Source organism: Arachis ipaensis, chromosome B06 (genome assembly GCF_000816755.2).
Source record: "Arachis ipaensis cultivar K30076 chromosome B06, Araip1.1, whole genome shotgun sequence".
Taxonomy (NCBI): Eukaryota; Viridiplantae; Streptophyta; class Magnoliopsida; order Fabales; family Fabaceae; genus Arachis; species Arachis ipaensis.
Genome location: NC_029790.2, coordinates 3,890,438 through 3,908,672, shown reverse-complemented (window position 1 = coordinate 3,908,672; position 18,235 = coordinate 3,890,438). Strand labels below are relative to the sequence as shown.

Here is an 18,235-nt window from a genome sequence, read left to right as displayed (position 1 = left end):
GGGGAGTCTGCGTTGGGAGGAAGGGATTAGGGGGTGGGGGATGGTTTGCCAGATCACTAGAATGCGGTAGCTATGTCAGCATTGTGCTTGCCGGAGATTTGCTTCGGCAAATTCGGGGACACGCTTGTTAAATTTTAAAATCTTTTAGGAACTATTTTGTCAATAACAAAAGTCAGGTACTATTTTATCAATGGCAAAATCTTTTCAGGTACCGATTTGGTATTTACTTCAAAATGAAAATATCTTGGTGAATGATAATGTATAAGTACACATTAATACACCAAATCAACCTCTTTAGTTGAATTTTTTTTTTAAATTAAGAATGAGACTCGAACCTAAGACTTTTAGGTAAATAGGTGAAAATGAGGAGACTCATTTAAATTATAGCTCACTGGATCCATAACTTATATATCATTAAATTCACCAACTATTTAGTGCAATGGAACATTCACTTTGAATATGAAACCTTCTTCAATTATATATACTATTTTTATTTTTTATTTTTTATTTTTAAAAAAGGTTAGAAGGATCTAATAACCTACATTGAGCAAACCAAACTTCAATCCTATTGGAGAAGTCACCAAATTGATTTTAAAGGTTTATGCATCAAATTTGTTGTTAATGATAAAAAAAAAAAGAAATCCCTAAGTTTTTATTATTGTTTACTTAATGGAAAAACATAAGTAATAACAAAAACTAGATTTCTGATTTCTTTTAACACTGAATGCATATTGTAAAATACAAACAATGGTACTTGACATAATAATAATGATATACCATAATTCAAAGAAAAAAAAAACACATTTTTTTCTTAAAAGGAATGCATATCGAAATAACGGACTTGAATAAGCTTGTAAATGTTTCAAATGCTAATAATAATAATATGAATAAATGATAAAAAAAATTCTAAACTACTCTTTAGTCTTTTAAGTATGAAGTAAAAACTAGGGGTGGGAATATGTATCCTACCCACGGGTACCAATCTAACCCCACTCGTTTGGGTAGGATTGCCAATTTGATTCGCAGTGGGTAGAGTAGAGTGCGGGTAGGGTTTTCGTATGGGTTGGGTAGGGTGTGAGTTGAGCTTCAACCCTACTCGACCAACCGGTACTCTATATATGTTTATATTATATACTTATATAAAAATATGTTTTATTTGGATGTTGAATCAAATATTAATCTCTTTTAATAATTAAATCTGTCTAATAATAGTATAATGCTAGTAATATCCCCAGTATTTATTAATTATTATAAGTAGCAATTTTGTTTTTGTGTTTTAGGTTTGCAGGTTCAGTGTAGCACTACGCCGCAACTCTCACCTTCTTAGCGAGTTCATCTCTCTGTTTCGGCGAGCACTCGACAATGGCGTACGCAGCTATGAAGCCCACCAAACCCGGCTTGGAGGAGTCACAAGATCAGATCCACAAGATCAGAATCACCCTCTCCTCCAAGCACGTCAAAAATCTCGAGAAGGGTATCAGTTTCTTCTCATAAAAAAGAAGCTTTTTTTTTTGTTGCATGCTTTTGTTTTTGCTCTTGTTGCAGTGGCTAATAGCGTGATGGCTTTTCATTGTGGCGCTGTTTTTTTTTCTTTTCAGTTTGCTCTGACTTGGTTCGTGGTGCCAAGGACAAGCGCCTCAGGGTGAAGGGACCCGTGAGGATGCCCACTAAGGTTCTTCACATCACTACTAGGAAATCCCCTTGTGGTGAAGGTAAATTCTTCACTTACCCTTCCACAATTTTTTTTTATCATCCTGCGACTGTTTTGTAATTTGTGTTTTTATGCTTCTAACTGGTTGTTTTTGAGAGGTGGTAATAGTTTAGACTTTTTTTTTTTCAAATTGAATCTGTCTCTCATATTTGAATATCATTCATTGTAGAATGTTAAGGGTTTTGGCGTTGGAAAGGTTATGTATTTCACTGCTTGAGTATTTAGATAATAATTCTTCTGAAATTTATACAAATGATGCTACTGTTACTGTTGCTTGAGTATTTGATGAAAGTTATTTGTTAGAATTTTGAGTTTCGGTGGCCTTATAGTTAGTTTTATATTGTGGTCAGTTCACACTATGCTTGTGGTTTTCTGTGTTGTTTCTTTGGATTGTCCATGGAACATATTCCAAGATGGCAATTGATCCGGGGTACATTGCAGATGATATATGTGGCACATTTTTTCTTAGTCTAGACTAGCTTTTTGTTGTTGCATTAAATTAAGCATTGTTTGGCGCAAAATGGCAATCATAGATTTGATCAATGTTGTGATCTTCTAGTCTTAGTCTGGGTATGCTGGCTTTCAGTGTTTCAAGAATTCATGTGTTGTGTTGCATTCTGATTGTTGTTTCTGTTTGAACGTGTGATATTCATTGTTGTCCCTCTTGTTCTAGGAACCAACACCTGGGACAGATTTGAGTTACGCGTGCACAAGAGGGTAATCGACCTTTACAGTTCTCCAGATGTTGTTAAGCAGATTACCTCTATCACAATTGAGCCTGGTGTCGAGGTTGAGGTGACAATTGCAGATGCTTAATCACAGGCTTGAACATTAAAGAGATTAATTTTGTTGTGTTTGCTTAGTTATTTTATTTTTGTGAACTGAGTTGGTTTTGGACATCGGTGAATGCTTAATATGGTTTAGGGTTACATACATTGTTTTGTACTCGACTTGTAGTAATCGATACTGCTTTTTCATGTCCAGCAAATTCTTAATCTTACAACGTTTACAGAAGTTCTTATTCAAATATCAGAGAGAACGAAAAACTAGGATATGTTGATATTATGCAATTCCATTTGAATTTGCTTTGATCATTTGCAGCTTGGAAGTGGTGATCCACACAAACACTTGTTGTGAAAATACGTAGTATTATCAAACCTCTGCAATCTTCCACCTTGTGGTATCTCACCACACAACCGATTATAGCTCACATTGAAAATCTGCAAAAAGTCCACTTGTATTATCTGCTGCGGAATGCTGCCATAGATCTGGTTGTGGTTCAGGTCCACCATTATCAAGTTGCTTGTTGGGAACTCCACTTTGGACAGATCAAACGAGAACATGTTCCTTGAAATGTCAATTTGCTGGGTCGATTTGTTGGCTCCAAAAAGCATGTATGCATCTCCTATAAGCTTGTTCCTTGAGAGAAATATCCTCTCGGGCTCCAACCGGGTTAGGGAAGCTGGAATGGGACCTGAAAGCTGGTTGTGGGAGAGGTCTAGTCCAATTCCCTTCTGCCTAAAGTACCCGAACGAGTCCGGGATTGGGCCGGTGAGCCTGTTCCGGTCCAAACGAAGGGACTGTAGGTTAGGAATTTGGGAGAGTGAGCTAGGTATGCGGCCAGAGAGGTTATTGAAAGAAAGGTCTAGAAACTCGAGGCTCGTGAGTTGGGGAAAGAAATCTGGTACAGGTCCGGAGAGATTGTTCCAGCTAAGATAGAGCTCCTTTAGATTGGTGAGCTTTGTGATTGCTGGCGGAATTGGACCGGTGAGTTTGGGTAGCTTGTGGAATTCGAGAGTTTGAAGGTAAGGAAGGTCACCCACGGCGGGTGGTATTTGTCCCGACAAACTATCATCGGTTATGATAGTGAGGGAGATAACACGGTTGGTGTTGGAGTCACACTCGATGCCATTCCAGTCGCAACAATCAATGGCTAGGTTCCAGGAGGGAAACACCGCGGCATTAGGGTTGTTGAAGTCCTTCTTGATTTGGAGCAACGCTTTCTTGTCACTTGGGTTGCATAGTTCGGAGAATGCAAATGGAGAGAGTAATAGTAGTGAAAGGAAGCATAACTTGAGCATGGTTTCCATTTATGGAGGTGTTGGAATTGCAATGAGTTGCAGGAAGTGGATATTGTAGAATCTATATATAGGACCCATTGGGAAACATGATTGTATGTCAATTTATATGTTGTGGGGATAGTCCTTGACTACATACAGCTCATTGCCTCGTTGATAATATTATAATATAGGCACCATTATGTGCTTCTAAACTTTAGTTAAAGAAGGGAAGGAGGTCAAGCTGAGAAGATATGCTTGGTCAAGAAAGAACAAAGAAGAAAGGAACATGGTGCTGTTTCACTCTATGCCTTATCTGTATCGCAATGAATTAAGGATCACAACAAAATTGGATTGCAGCCGCGGCCCGCCACTAAAGTTGAAAAAGACATCAAAATCAGAGTCTTGTTCTTCAAAGTCAAATTGACAACTTATGTAGTTTCTGCATCACGCAATAACATCAAACAATCGCTCACCATGACAAGTGTTGTTGCCCAATGCACCCCTTCCATGACCTTTCTAGACGGTATTTTTTTGGCGGCATAAAAAGGACCTTATAGTTAATTTAGTCCTAATTTTTCCTTTTATTGGGATTTCATGATAGAAATAGTAAAACACAAAGCAATTAAACAAAACATGTGCGAATTTGGTTGGTTGATAAATTGGTAGCTAGATGAGCTAAGAAACTAAATTAACCTATATGCGTGGAAATAACATTACCACGGTTCATCATCTTTTTCGATCAAGTTTCACGGAGTCTCACTTGTCTATTGTTTTACCATATGAAAAAGCTTAAGCAACCAAACTAATGGTTTCTTTCTTAACCAACGTATAGCTAATATCCTAATTAATTCCACAATTGTTATTAATATTATTAATCCACTGGTTACAGTATTGCGATTTGGGCATCTTAGCTACCATTTCTGCAACTTCCCACCCTGTGGTGTCTCACCACACAAACGATTGTAGCAATCCACTACGGTCAATCCCACCGGAATACTATCGTAGATCTGGTTGTGATTCAGATCCAACGATATCAAGCTCCTTGGGAACTCTGGCTTGGATAGATTAAAGTATTAAACGTCAACCATCTGCGTCGTTTTTTTTGTTGCGTACGGTATCCCCCAACCCGACAGGTCAAGAACCATCTCAGTCGTTTTGTTCGCCCGAATAGCACTGAACCATCATCTGCCTTGCAGCTTGTTCCTCCGCAAATCTATCCTCTGTGGGTCCAGTTGGCCCAACGAAGCCGGAATGGGCCCAGACTGATTGTGGGAACGGATGATACTGGAGCCGGGCTTGGGCAACTGAGAAAGCGTTCTTGGTATTGGGCCTGAATGGTTGTTAAAGAAAGGTCGATGAACTGGAGGTTCTTGAATTGGGACAAGAAGTCAGGTACTAGGCCTGAGATATTGGTGTAACTAATATAAAGATTTTTCCTGAGAATAGTGGGCTGAATTGGGCCCATATATTTTGGTAACTTTTGGAATTGGAGAGTTTGTTTTCAAGTATGGGTTGTTAAAGATATTTCCTGTGGGTTACACCGTTCGGAAAGTGCAAATGTCTAACACGTTGTTCCCATTTTTGATAGTGATATCGAAGAGGAATGGGGAGAGAGTGGGAATTTATAGAACATCATATCATAGTGTATGCTATGTTTTGATGATGTCTATACTCTATAGTGAGTGATCGAAGGGCCTACATAGAGGCATACAGCTAAGGTGTTGAACAAGATATGATATCAATAGGAGCATGTAGGGGTGGCAACATATACCTTATACGCGGGTACCTAATTCAATCCTATTTTGTCGGGTAAAATTGTCAATTCGATTCGCAACGATACAAAAGAGTCTTAGTCATTAAAAGAAGATTATTAATTGATAATTTAATATTTTTTTTTATATAAAAATCAGTTCTACTTTAAATTATCATTAAGTTATATAATAATATTACATTTTTTTTGTAACCCACAGGTAGAGTTGAGTATCTATGAGTTAAGAGTGGAATTTTCAATCCGCAAATAGAAATAAAATTGACTCCAAATTCTATCATATCCTACCCATCGCCTCCTCCGGAATGAGCATGTGCCACACTTTTGATTTTTTCTGTATGGAATACAATAATTCAAAAAGAGTGCGCTAGACACGCAGCCGCTTAAATTGATCCATCACTAGAACACTAATGAAGGAATGTGGTGTGTATTAGACTATTAGTAATTAGTTATCACCTAGCTGTATGTAATTATTGAAGGCCGCCTGTGAATATTATAATCTTATTAGTAAAAGCAAGTAGCTTAAAATATCAATATCAAATGTTTACTAGCCTATAAATAAATAAGGACTTGACGATCCTGGTCGAAAATAAAATAAAAAGAAAATGGCATCAGAGAAGAGTTTTCTTCTTGTTGTGGCTGTGCTGCTTCTGCTCTCGCCTGCACTGGGAGCAAAGGAGCGGTGCAACCCACAGGACAAGAAAGCTCTCCTTCAGATAAAAAAGGACTTCAACAACCCCTACGTGCTGACTTCATGGAAGCCCGAAGAGGATTGCTGCACCTGGTACTGCGTAGAGTGCGACCGGAAAACCAACCGCATTGTCACCATCAACATTTACCTTTCTGTCCCTGAGACTAATTTCTCCGCCAAAATCCCAGACTCCATCGGCCTCCTCCCTTACCTCCAAACCCTCACACTCCACCACCTCCCCTACCTTACCGGCCCACTCAACCCCGCCATCGCCAAGCTCACCAACCTCAACTTCCTCCAAATTAGCCGCACCAACATCTCCGGCCCGGTACCTGCCTTCCTGGCCCAGCTCAAAAAACTCACGTATATTGACCTCTCCTTCAACAACTTATCAGGCTCTATACCCCCCGAGTTAGGCCAGCTGCCCAAGCTTGAGGCCCTGCATCTCGACCGGAACCACTTGACCGGGCCCATCCCTGCCTCCTTCGGCTCCTTGAAGTCCAACCCGGACATATACCTCTCCCACAACAACCTCTCCGGGCCCATCCCTCCCTCGTTCTTCAAACTCAACTTGACGCGGTTGGATCTGTCAAGGAACAAGCTCGTGGGCGATGCGTCTGGGCTTTTCGGGGCCACCAAGGCGACGGAGACGATAGACCTTTCGAGAAATCAGTTTGCATTCGACCTGAGCAAGATCAAGTTCTCAAAGACTATAATTTCATTGGATTTGAACCACAACAAGTTGTACGGTGCGCTACCCGCGAGCCTGACCGCACTAGATAATCTACAGCTCTTCAATGTGAGCTACAACAGGCTTTGCGGGAAGATCCCTGTGGGTGGGAATCTTCAGAAGAAAGATGTTGACTCATATTTCCATAACAAGTGTTTGTGTGGTTCTCCACTCCCCAAATGCAGCAAGTGATCACTGAATGCATGTTAATTAATAATGTGCTAAGTCCCAAAGTTGTTTGTTAAATCCCGATCATTTGTCTTGATGTATCATATCATGTGTGGATGATAGTTTGAAAAGTGAAGACTAATGTATCCTTTATCATTTGTCGTTATCATCTTAAAACTAATGTGAGTCACAATTAGTTAAAATTTTAGAAATTAAATTAAAATTTAAATTAAACCTTGCGTATTAACTCGGTTGCGACATCTAATTTGGTAGAATTGAAACAGAGTCAATAAGGTGGAGCACTGGTCCTTGAGGATTCTGACATCATGGTCAGAGCTAGCATCACATTATAATGTTAGATTAGAATTTAGAATTTGGATCTTCCATTCTTAAATGGATTTTTTTTATTCCATTTATAAAATAAAAGGAGAAAGATCATGTCTTATTTTTTAAAATAAAATTTAAAATTTAAAAAATCTAAATCCAAAAATTTAGAACACAACACAATTGATATACAATTGATATGATAATGTGTTGGGCTGTGTCAATGTCAAATCTTTGGCCCCTCTTCCACGATATTGAATTATTGATGATTCTCCCTCGACTAAAATGTGGGGGTATCCAATGTTACTTTCTCACACTATTACCTGTTGGTCCTTGTTGTGACACACAAAAAAAAAATTAGAGTAAATACCATTTTCGTTTTTATTTTTTTTAAAAATTGACTACTCATACTCTAACCTTTAAAAATTAACAAATCGGTCCCTAAGTATTTGCTCCGTTAGACACATCTACTCTTATGTGGTTTCCTCGCTTGAAACTTGATGGAAAATGCTAACCTGTAACGGTGAGCAGATAACCTCGCATGTACACATCAGTTGAATTTGTTAGGACAATTTGACCTTTATTCAGTCATCAAAATGTCATCGTTTGAAGGAAAGGAGAGACACGTGTTTTAGTGACCTTTTCCCCCTTCTCTCTTACATGTAGCTTTAGTAGGGAAATCACCTCCATTTCGAACACAAAATTACATCCTAACTCTAAGAAAGTGAAATGTTTCCCTCCAACTCAAGTTGACTAAGAGTTCTAGCGAGGAGGTGGCGAAAGCGTTGTTGATAGAGCGGTTGACGGTGCTACTAAGGTTAGTGTGGTTTAGTTCGTTCGCTACTTTCTGAGTTGGTTGTAATTTGTAAACTTGGGTTTTTGTAATCTTTTTTTGATACCCTTAATCACTGTCATTGGTTATGATTGGTGTGGATGATTATAGTAGTTAGTTAATCAAAAGTGTTGCACATTTTTCTTCTGACAGATGTCATATAAAATTGTCCCTATTTTTCACCATGGGGGTTCGTTCGAAAGAGATTCTAATGGAGTGTTGCACTACTTTGATAGAAAGGTGGAGACATTTTCTCCGTTAGATATAGACTATGTTAACTTCAAGGACTTGGTGGAAATGTTTACGGGTTTAGGGTATACTAGCTACAAAGAGGTTTATTGGTATGATGGTACTGTCCCTGACTTGGAATCTGGATTGCATGTTCTTAAGGGGGATAAGGAGATTAACCAGATGTGTGACAAAAAGATGGAGGATGTGGAGTCTGATTTGCTTGTGATCTATTTTGAACACAATGTTAGTAAGCCAGATTATGTTGCTGGAGGCAGGACAGTGGACGAAGCTGTTGAAGTTTATTTTTTCTCTTCTGACGATGGATATGAGACCACTGAAGATGAGCCCTACAAACCCCTTCCACCTGGTTTCGAATCCAGTAGTAGCAGTAGTGGTGAAGAAGGTAAGGCCAAGAAGAAGCCTGTGAGCAAGAATAAAAAGAATGGAATGAGTGTGGAACACAAGTCTGCTAAGAAGAGGAGTGTTGGAAAGCCAGATACTCCTAAGAAGAAGAGTAATGTGCCACCTGGTGGTATTGATGACAAGGAATTGTCTCCTAGAACTAAGAAGAAGAGGGCAAACAGATATGTTGGAAGAGTCAGAAAATATATCTTGTCTCAAGAAGGAGGATGTAATGTGCCAAAGAGTGGGCTTAACACTGAAGTAGGTAATGGGCCAAGTGGGGTGGATCCAACTCCAGAAACAAGGGATAGGCCCAGTTCAGAGCCTGGTAATGAAGAGGTGGACTCAGACATTGACAAGCCCTATGAATATGAATCTGAGGCATTTAACTCTCCCATTTCAGTGAAGAGGATGAGGATAGACCAAGATATCCTGATTTTAATGAGGAAGCTGAGTATGATGAGGTTGAGTTTCACATAGGCCAGCAATTTATTACTATGGAGCAGTTTAAGCAAGCATTGAAAGACTATTTTGTCTTTGAGGATAATGAGCTGCAATATTTGAAGAATGAGCCTAAGAGACTTAGAGCTAAATGTGCTGAGGAGGATTGTCCCTGGCTTGTGCTCTATTCCTATAACAGCCAGAGTCTTTGCTATCAGATTAAGACACTCTATGGAGAGCATAACTATGGAAGAAATCTGAGCAGCAATATGGCAACAAGAGCTTGGGTCACAAGCAAACTGGTTAAGAAGGAACTCAAAAACTCAATGGAGCTTATCAAGAAGGTGAACAATGCAGCCTATGAGTATCTAAACAAGTTCGAAGCAGTTGCATGGAGTAAGGCATATTTTAGTCACGACCCTAAGGCAGACAACATCACGAACAACATGTGCGAAGTGTGGAACGCAAAATTGTCGAGTACAAGGGCAAACTGATTTTAAGTACATGTGAAGAGCTTAGGAGCTACATTATGCGCAAGATGGCAAGGCATAAACACATATTAGGCAAGTGCACTGGGAAGCTAGCTCCAGTTCAACAACAAAGGTTTGATGAGTATGTTATACCAGAGAGCAACAAATAGACTGCAGAATGGGTTGGGAATGATGCTAGAGTGTCGTTTGAAGTGCAACGACACCAAACTAGGATTGCTGTCAACTTGCAGAGACAAACTTGTCCTTCAGTGTATAATTTATTTTGGGTTGAATCTGATGCAATATCACATGCTGTTCACTGGATAGCTGTCAGGGTTACCTTGTAAACATGCTGTTGCTACCATAGCAAGACTGAGGCGACAGAATCTAAAGCTAGAGAATTTTGCACATAAGTGGCTCACAATGGATGCCATCAGAGTTACTTATGGGGATTCAATCAAACCAGTTAATTCTGAGGAGTTCTGGGAAGAAACTAATAGGCTACAACTTGAGGCACCAAACATTAAGAGACTCCTGGAAGACCAAATAAGAAGAGGAGTGTTGATGTGGTGGCAGAGGCTCAGATGAGAGAACAAGGACACAAGGTGAAGAAGATCTTCCAGGTGACATGCAGCAAATGTGGACAGAAGGGGCACTATCATAGGACAGAAGTGACACCCCTAGACCCAGTGGTACCCCTTTTTGCTATTCTAGATTTAGTTTTTTTGTTGGGTAGAAAACTGATATGGACTGAAGTCCCACTTGAAACACACTTTTTTTAATTGTCCTTATCAGGCTAAGGCAAAAAAACAGAAGAAAAAACTTCCCAAAGTGAGGACCACCCCCACACAACTCAAAGAACCAATAGTGGAGATCCCACTTTCACAGTCTGCACCACTATAACCAGAGTTCTTTTTTATTTGTCAAACAACTATTGCACTGTAATAAATTTTTAGCCCTCTATTCCAATTATGAATACGGTTTTTGGTGCTTTTCATTAGAGAATTGATGTCAATGTTGGACCTTTAGTGCCAAGTAACCCAAACCCTATCAACCATGAAGTACAATCCGAAACAGGGCAAACAATGGATGTGAGTAGCAACAGAACCCCACAAGGTCCGAAACAACAGAACAATACTGCTGAGACTGGTTTAGGAACTGCACTAACCTTCAAATTTGTCCATACACCTGGACTGAAAAAACCTTCTGTATCCAAGAGGAGATATTGTTTAAGGCCACCAGCGATAAAATGACCAACTCATACACAAGGTTACAGCAACATAGGATTTGTGTCTTTTTTTTTTTTTGGTTATAGATCCACAATGTATTAAAGGCTGGGACCTGTTGTTTAATTACTTAAAATATGTAACAGACTACTATTGACATTTTGTTTAGGGAGTAAACATTTAGCTCAACAAAATATTTTTTTTGTTTTCAGCAGATAAATCAGCAAACTAAGCTATGCCTATGTGTATAGCATTATGAATGAAATTCCTTTGCTTTTGGATATAAATCACACTGTCTAGAATTTCATAGATTCATAACTATTACACAAAATTAGATTATCATTAATACAACAAAATCACAATCCATCCATATAGAACATAGTTACTACATACCCAAAAGCAAACTTTCCATATATTAACATTAACCATACATCTCATACTGCAACAACATACAATCTATGTCCTAGACTACAACGTATTTCACTGCTGCTAATACAATCAACATGGCTACCATGACATAGACCCTAAACCCAATACTCCATTTCTTTGAATTTCCTTCAATTGTCAAATCCAGTTTGTGCTCTAATTGCTCAAATCTGTTCTCTAGCACCAACATTCTCCCATCTACATCAATGTCTTCCTCATGTGCAAAATGACAAGAAATCAGCTCATCCAGCCACGTGAAGTAGTTGCAGTGAGGTTGTTCTGTCTGCAATTGCAGTTATCGTGAAGATCATTTGTTCAAACACAAAGGCAAATTGACTACAATAATCAAGCTTGGAGGAACACTTACACGATAGTGACAACAACCGAGAAAGATCCTGTCTGGTTTCTTGGCAGTTGCAGATCCTTGCATGATTGCATAACTTCCACACTTGCATCTAGGGTGTTGAAACTTCACCTTCTTCCCTCCACTAGCATTACTCGAACCCATCCTACCCTTCCTCCAACCACGGGTTGGAAGGGGGGGGGGGAAGGGGGAGAAGGTCACTAAAACCCGTGTCTCTCCTTTCCTTCAAACGATGACGTTTTGATGACTGGACAGGGGCCAAATTGTCCTAACAAATTCAGCTGATGTGTACATGCTAGGTCACCTGCTCACCGTTACAGGTCAACATTTTCCGTTGAGTTTCAAGCGAGGGAGCCACGGAAAGGTCGATGTGTCTAACGGAGCAAATACTCAGGGGTCGATTTATCAATTTTTAAAGGTTAGGGTGCGACTAGTCAATTTTCAAAAAAGACAGGAGTCGAAAAGGGTATTTACTCAAAAAATTAAGAGAAATAGAAGGAATTCATCATGCGCTCCTTCGGGTTTTTTTCTATAATAAAATAAAAAATTATTATTTCCCCAAATTATTTCCCAAAAATAAATTACGACTTATTCCTGTGTATTTTTATAAATTCTTATGTACTCTGGAGACGATGATAATGGTTATTATTGTTAACTTTTCAATCTGATATATTCGAAGTGGATTATCTTTGGGAAATAGTTATTTTTTTTAATTTATATTTAAAAAAATTCTTGTTAAATATGGCTTATTCCGGTGTACCTATGTATTTTTAGAGACGATAACAATAGTTGCCATAGTTAAATATGACTTTTTTTTTAATTTATAATTGAAAAAAATCCTTAAAGAAGCCATGCTTGTTGTCCATGTATTTTTGTGTACTCCTATATACTGTTTGTATATCTATATACTATTTTCTAGATGATGATATGGATTAAAAATGCGTGTTTTAAAAAATTTGAGTGGAGTTCGCCGGTGGTAAGACGAACTTGTCAATTTTTACAGAGTTCGTCTGGGTCCGACGAACTTGTCCAAATGTAAAAAAAAATCGCATTTAAAAAATTAAAGTCCAAAAATCATATTTAAAAAAATAATATTTTTTTTATTTTATTATAGAAAAAATTTGCGCTCCTTCCTATTTTATTTTTTTATTCTGTATTTTATATATATTATTTAAATGTGTACGTGAGTGGGGATTTTTTTTGTTTGTCTAAAATTAACAAAAACAAATGAAAAATACAGAAAATTAATTTTTAATTAATCAATAATGAATATTAGCTTATTTTAAAATTTGAGATTTATAATGTACGTGATGATAGTTTGAAGGAAAATTTCTAAAATGCATTGCATATAGTTTCCACTGGTTCTATTCATAGTGCATGTATCAAATTTAGTAAATAATTAACTATTAACGAGATTGAATATAATGGCACAATGCGTGCATCTATTTGTCCATGTGTGGCACGAACAGGAAATGGTTGTGTATCTAATTTAGTAGAATTGAAATAAGGCCAATAAATATAAGGTGCTCCTTGAGGATTCTCACGTTATTGTAATGTTAGAAAACTACAGAATTGATATGATTATGTGATGGGTTGTGTCAATGTCAAATCTTTGGCGCCTCTACCCCACCAGGAATCCACGATATTAACAAGATGAATATAATGAGTAAAGAAAACCATCCACTTTGTTAGAAAGAGAAAGAGAGGATAGTAGAAAAAGAGTTTGTGTATATTTTAGTTATATAGAATGATATAATATAAAATGATATTTATAACTTATAAGTGTTAATAGAATCGAAATAATAAAAATGTGATATTCTATATAAATATTTAGATATGTTGAATAATACTAATTGATCTAATTGATTTTAATTATATTCTAATATTCGCTTTTAAACTTAAGTGATAACTTGAGTTTGAAACTAACCAATTTAAGTTGGTCGAGTGGTCAGCTCACTTGGCCGCTTAAGCAAGTGTCGGGGATTCGAATCCCGCTTTGTGCATGCAACAATCCATTGACCTGTCGGGCCGAGGAATACCGTGGACAACAAAAAAAAAACTTGAGATAGAATGGACGCAAATGAGACTACCTAAAAAAAGCCAATTTTTTCAGTACAGGTATTGTATATAAAAGGTGAAAAAGTAAATGCACATAAAGCCACCATCACCACTACAAAATCTTCAATCTTAATATATTTATCTCTAGCGTAAACAAAAAAGTCTAAGTTAAAAATTATATAAAAACTATCATCTAACAACTAGGAATTCTCACCAATTTTTGGCACTGATTTATTGCTTGTAGCTTGTGCCTTTCAAACTCGTTTTTCCTTCCTTCTTTCCTTAACTGTTTCACAAAACATATAACCAATAAAGGCCATAGAGAATAGTGCAGTGCAAGCAGGTAAATCATGTTGGAAAGTGTTAGATTCATCATGATCAACTATCATACTAACACAGGACACAAGTCCAGCTAAGCATGGCCATCTCTATATACTAATTCTACCTATTGAATATGAGTTATTTGAAAGCTTTGAAGAAGCAGATAGTTTGTACCCTAAATTAAGTATTAACTTGTGCTTGCTCAAGCTTTCCTTTTTTTTTTTTTTGAAAAAAAATAGCAAACTTTTATCACCTTAAGTCAGTTGAAAGTATTGTGAACAAATAAAACAAAATCATGAAAAACTGAGGAAGCTTGACATACTTGTAGAAGTTCTTTCTTTCTAGAAGTTTTCCATTGCCGAAACCGTTCTGATTCTTGTTTTTAGATTCCACATTAACAAAAGCAAAATAAACAACAAGCGCAAGAAGAATTGATTATGCTAAACTAGGTTTCAGTAATATTGATGCAATTGTTATTAACAAATGCAAATTCAGAATTTCATGATGAAAATAGCAGATATAAAACTAAAAAAATAAATATAATAATCAGAGAGAGACAGAGAGGAACTTACAAGAAGCTGCGACGGCGATGGGCTAATAGCGATGGCGATCGGCAAAGATGTTGTAACGACGAATCTGTGGAAGAAGAAGAACTTACATGCAGATTCAAATCAAAAAATGTGATAGAGTGAAAGAGAGAGAGAGTGTGAGAGGAGAGAAAGGGATTTACATGAAGAGGATGGCGCGTCAGTAGGCTTGAAGAAGAAGAAGAAGAAGCTCTGTTTTTCGGCGGCTCTTTGCCTCTTTCCGTGACCGTGACTCTGTTTCTGGCCTCTACTCTCGGGCATTGGAGAAAAAGCATCAGCTTCACTGAGATTTTGGGGTTAATTAATGTATGTTCTGAATCTCTAAAAGTTTGGGATTAATTTTGGGAAAATTGAGTGAGACGGTGAATGCGGGAGTTAACGCGGAGATGATTTTTTGTTGATAAAAATCGACGAAAATTTTGTCGATTTTAATTAAATAAAAATCAACATTTTAACCGTCTATTTTATATAATAAATTTACACCATCCATCAAGTTTTAGAAAGAAATCTCAATTGTCTAAATTTATCGACAGTAAAAGCTGTCGATATTATAATTATATTAAAATAGACATCTGGTCCGTCGGTTTTTTTTAAAAAAAAAATTCACCCACCATTTTGCCGATAATGTGACGATAAAATGAAGGTGCTAGAAGGTTGCTAAAATAATAGACGACATGGTAGGGGTGCACAGACCCGACCCGGTCCCGAACACTTTAGGGACTAATTTGGTGTGATTTCATCGGGTTTAAGGTCGGGTACGGGTCTCAAAAATAGACCCGGTCATTGTTTCGGGTCGGGTCCGGGCCATAGCTCGGGTCACCCGGTGGCCCGGTCATCATACACAATTAATATTTTGTATTATTAGTGATAGATCATGACTATTCTTATGTGGAATTTAAGTATTGTAAACCTAAATATTTTGTGTTATTAGTCATTATAAGACTATAAGTTAATGTTTTATGTTTAGAATGCATAAAACTTTAGACTAATACATAAGATTGTGTTATTTGTATTGATTTAAATATTTGGTATTATTAGACAATATTAGTATTGATTGTGGTTATGCTTTAATTTTGAAGAAGGGTTGGTTCTTGTTATATTTTTCTAAGTGAATTTTACCATGTTAACTAATGGTTAGAGTCTTTGAAATTTGGATATTTTTACATACTAACTTACAAAAAGGTATCAACGTAATGTAATGTTGACAGCCCGGCTTTTACCCGGTATAATTGTGGCCCGAAAGTGTATTGGTTTCATCGGGTCTAGGGTCGGGTTCGGGTCTAATAAATAGACCCGGTGTATATTTTGGGCCGGGTCTGGGTCACATCAAATTCGGCTTCACCCGGCCCATGTGCACCCCTACGACATGGTCCTCGATTTTAATATTTTATTTTTAATAATTTCTTTTTCATTTTATCGACGACAAGCCGTCAAAAAGTATCGACGGAAAATCTGGCCGTCGATTTTTAGCATCGATAATTACATTATTTCTTGTAGTGAAAAAGCGCAGATGAAACTTCTACAAGGAAGTGTAGACGGACCTACCACAAGAAAATGCAGACGAAATTATTGGAAGGGAACGCAGACGAAACTGTTGGAAGGGAACGCAGACGAAACTGATAGAAGGAAACTCAAACGGAACTGCCGCAAGAGGGGCCAACTGCCGAAAAACTGTTGAAAAGATGGCAAACTGCCGAAAAACTGGTGAAAAGTGACAAAGTGCGAAGAGATGGTAAACTATTGGAAGGTAACGAAAAACATATGATTTCTCCACGAGAATAAGTAAGTAGTGGATGAGCTAATCGATGAGGTAAGAAAAGTATCAAATCATTTACAAAAGAGAAGGAAAAAAATGGTACGAAAAAAAGTATGAAAAATACGGTAATTTCACCATAAGAAAAATAACCTATCCTCCTCAAGGAGGATACCATCACTCTGATACCATGTTAGAAAGGGGAAGAGAGAGCAGTAGAGAGAGGATTTGTGTGTATTTTAGTTGAATAATACAATATAGAAGGATATTTATAGGTGTTAAGAGAATCGAAATAAAAAAAAACATAATATAATAAAACTATGAAAGAATAAGAAAAGATGAAGAATTTTTATTATATGTTATTGTTGATTCCATTCTCGCCGTCACTGCTCAGTAACATTTGTTGACCATAATAATCTGGCTGCTCTACCTCATTAAGAAACATATCCACATCTGATTCAGAAACCTGCATATACTGTAAGAAGTAATCATTATCGGTAAATAGATGTTGAAATTGAGATGATCCATTATCCATCATAATGTTGTTGCCGCCATTATTATTATCTTTAGTCAAAACATGTTGTTCTTGTTGGGGATTGACGATTCCATACTCATTCATGCAACCGTCACATTTACACGGATTAGAGCAACCAAATCCAGCACTAAAGCAAGCGCAATGCTTGTTCTTGTACTTTGACTTCCTACAGTTGCAATCTTTTCTGTGCCTTGCTGCTTCGTTCTCACCAAAAATAATCTTGAGTTGAAACGCCTCTGGATCACGTAATTCTATTTCTTTTTTTCTTCTTATACACTTTATCCTTATTGTTCTCATTATTCATGTACGCTTTGTAAGTACAAGAATCATTGCACAAATTTCCAGCATGAAAACATTCACAATAAAGTTGCAAGCATTAACTCTTTTGGCAGTTGCAGCAGTTGCTATTGTCACTCGCTTTCTTGTTACCACCACTAGAAACAATATCTACAGCTCCTCCTTTCATCTTATCACAAGAGCCCATCACAATAAATATGTGAGACGGTGATAGATTTTATATATTTATCAAATTCAACATCTATTTGCCGATAATAGTTACTTCTTACAGTATATGCAGGTTTTCGAATCAGATGTGGATATGTTTCTTAATGAGGTAGAGTAGCCAAATTATTATGATCAACAAATATTATTGAGCAGCGACTGCGAGAACGGAATAAACAATAACATATAATAAATATTTTTCATCTTTTCTTATTCTTTCATAGTTTTATTATGGTATCAAAATCATGGTATCCTCTTTGAGGAGGATATATACACTATCATCTTTTCGGTGAAAAATCATCATGTTTCTTATTTTAATCCCTCTCACAATGAATAATCAATATTTCCTTTTCTCATTCTTTCATAATTTTATTATGGTATTAAAATCATGCATGGTATCCTCCTTGAAGAGGATATATAAACTATCATCTTTTCGGTGAAAAATTACTATGTTTTTTTTTAACCTCTCCCACAATGAATAATCAATCTTTCCTTTTCTCATTCTTTCATAATTTTATTATAATATTCTATATAAATATTTAAATATATTAAATAATACTAATTGATTTTAATTATATTCTAACACACTTTTTAACAATCAATTTCTTACGGAGATGACAATTGGCATCATTGTCT

At 37.1% G+C, this 18,235-nt stretch overlaps 3 protein-coding genes and 1 pseudogene across 3 annotated transcripts; 2 read left to right on the top strand and 2 right to left on the bottom strand.

The window, feature by feature from the left end:
* On the top strand, positions 1,233-2,738 carry LOC107645435 (40S ribosomal protein S20-2). The gene is made up of 3 exons (XM_016349458.2): positions 1,233-1,474; positions 1,599-1,712; positions 2,385-2,738. Exons 1-3 carry the CDS (start codon positions 1,363-1,365, stop codon positions 2,525-2,527), a joined length of 369 nt encoding a protein of 122 aa, XP_016204944.1. The 5' UTR covers positions 1,233-1,362; the 3' UTR covers positions 2,528-2,738.
* LOC107645434 (polygalacturonase inhibitor-like) lies at positions 2,669-3,857 on the bottom strand. The gene has a single exon (XM_016349457.2). The coding sequence runs from the start codon at positions 3,799-3,801 to the stop codon at positions 2,803-2,805; it is 999 nt and encodes a 332-aa protein (XP_016204943.1). The 5' UTR covers positions 3,802-3,857; the 3' UTR covers positions 2,669-2,802.
* LOC107646268 lies at positions 4,605-5,602 on the bottom strand (annotated as a pseudogene).
* Positions 6,104-7,309, top strand: LOC107645433 (polygalacturonase inhibitor). The gene has a single exon (XM_016349456.2). It carries the CDS (start codon positions 6,145-6,147, stop codon positions 7,150-7,152), a length of 1,008 nt encoding a protein of 335 aa, XP_016204942.1. The 5' UTR covers positions 6,104-6,144; the 3' UTR covers positions 7,153-7,309.

Bases quoted from the DNA above. Each gene is read 5' to 3' on its own strand.
- LOC107645435 (XM_016349458.2), top strand. From the start codon at position 1,363: ATGGCGTACGCAGCTATGAAGCCCACCAAACCCGGCTTGGAGGAGTCA. The intron at 1,475-1,598 runs GTATCAGTTTCT...TTTTCTTTTCAG, and splicing joins CGTCAAAAATCTCGAGAAGG to TTTGCTCTGACTTGGTTCGT. The intron at 1,713-2,384 runs GTAAATTCTTCA...CTCTTGTTCTAG, and splicing joins GAAATCCCCTTGTGGTGAAG to GAACCAACACCTGGGACAGA.
- LOC107645434 (XM_016349457.2), bottom strand. From the start codon at position 3,801: ATGGAAACCATGCTCAAGTTATGCTTCCTTTCACTACTATTACTCTCT.
- LOC107645433 (XM_016349456.2), top strand. From the start codon at position 6,145: ATGGCATCAGAGAAGAGTTTTCTTCTTGTTGTGGCTGTGCTGCTTCTG.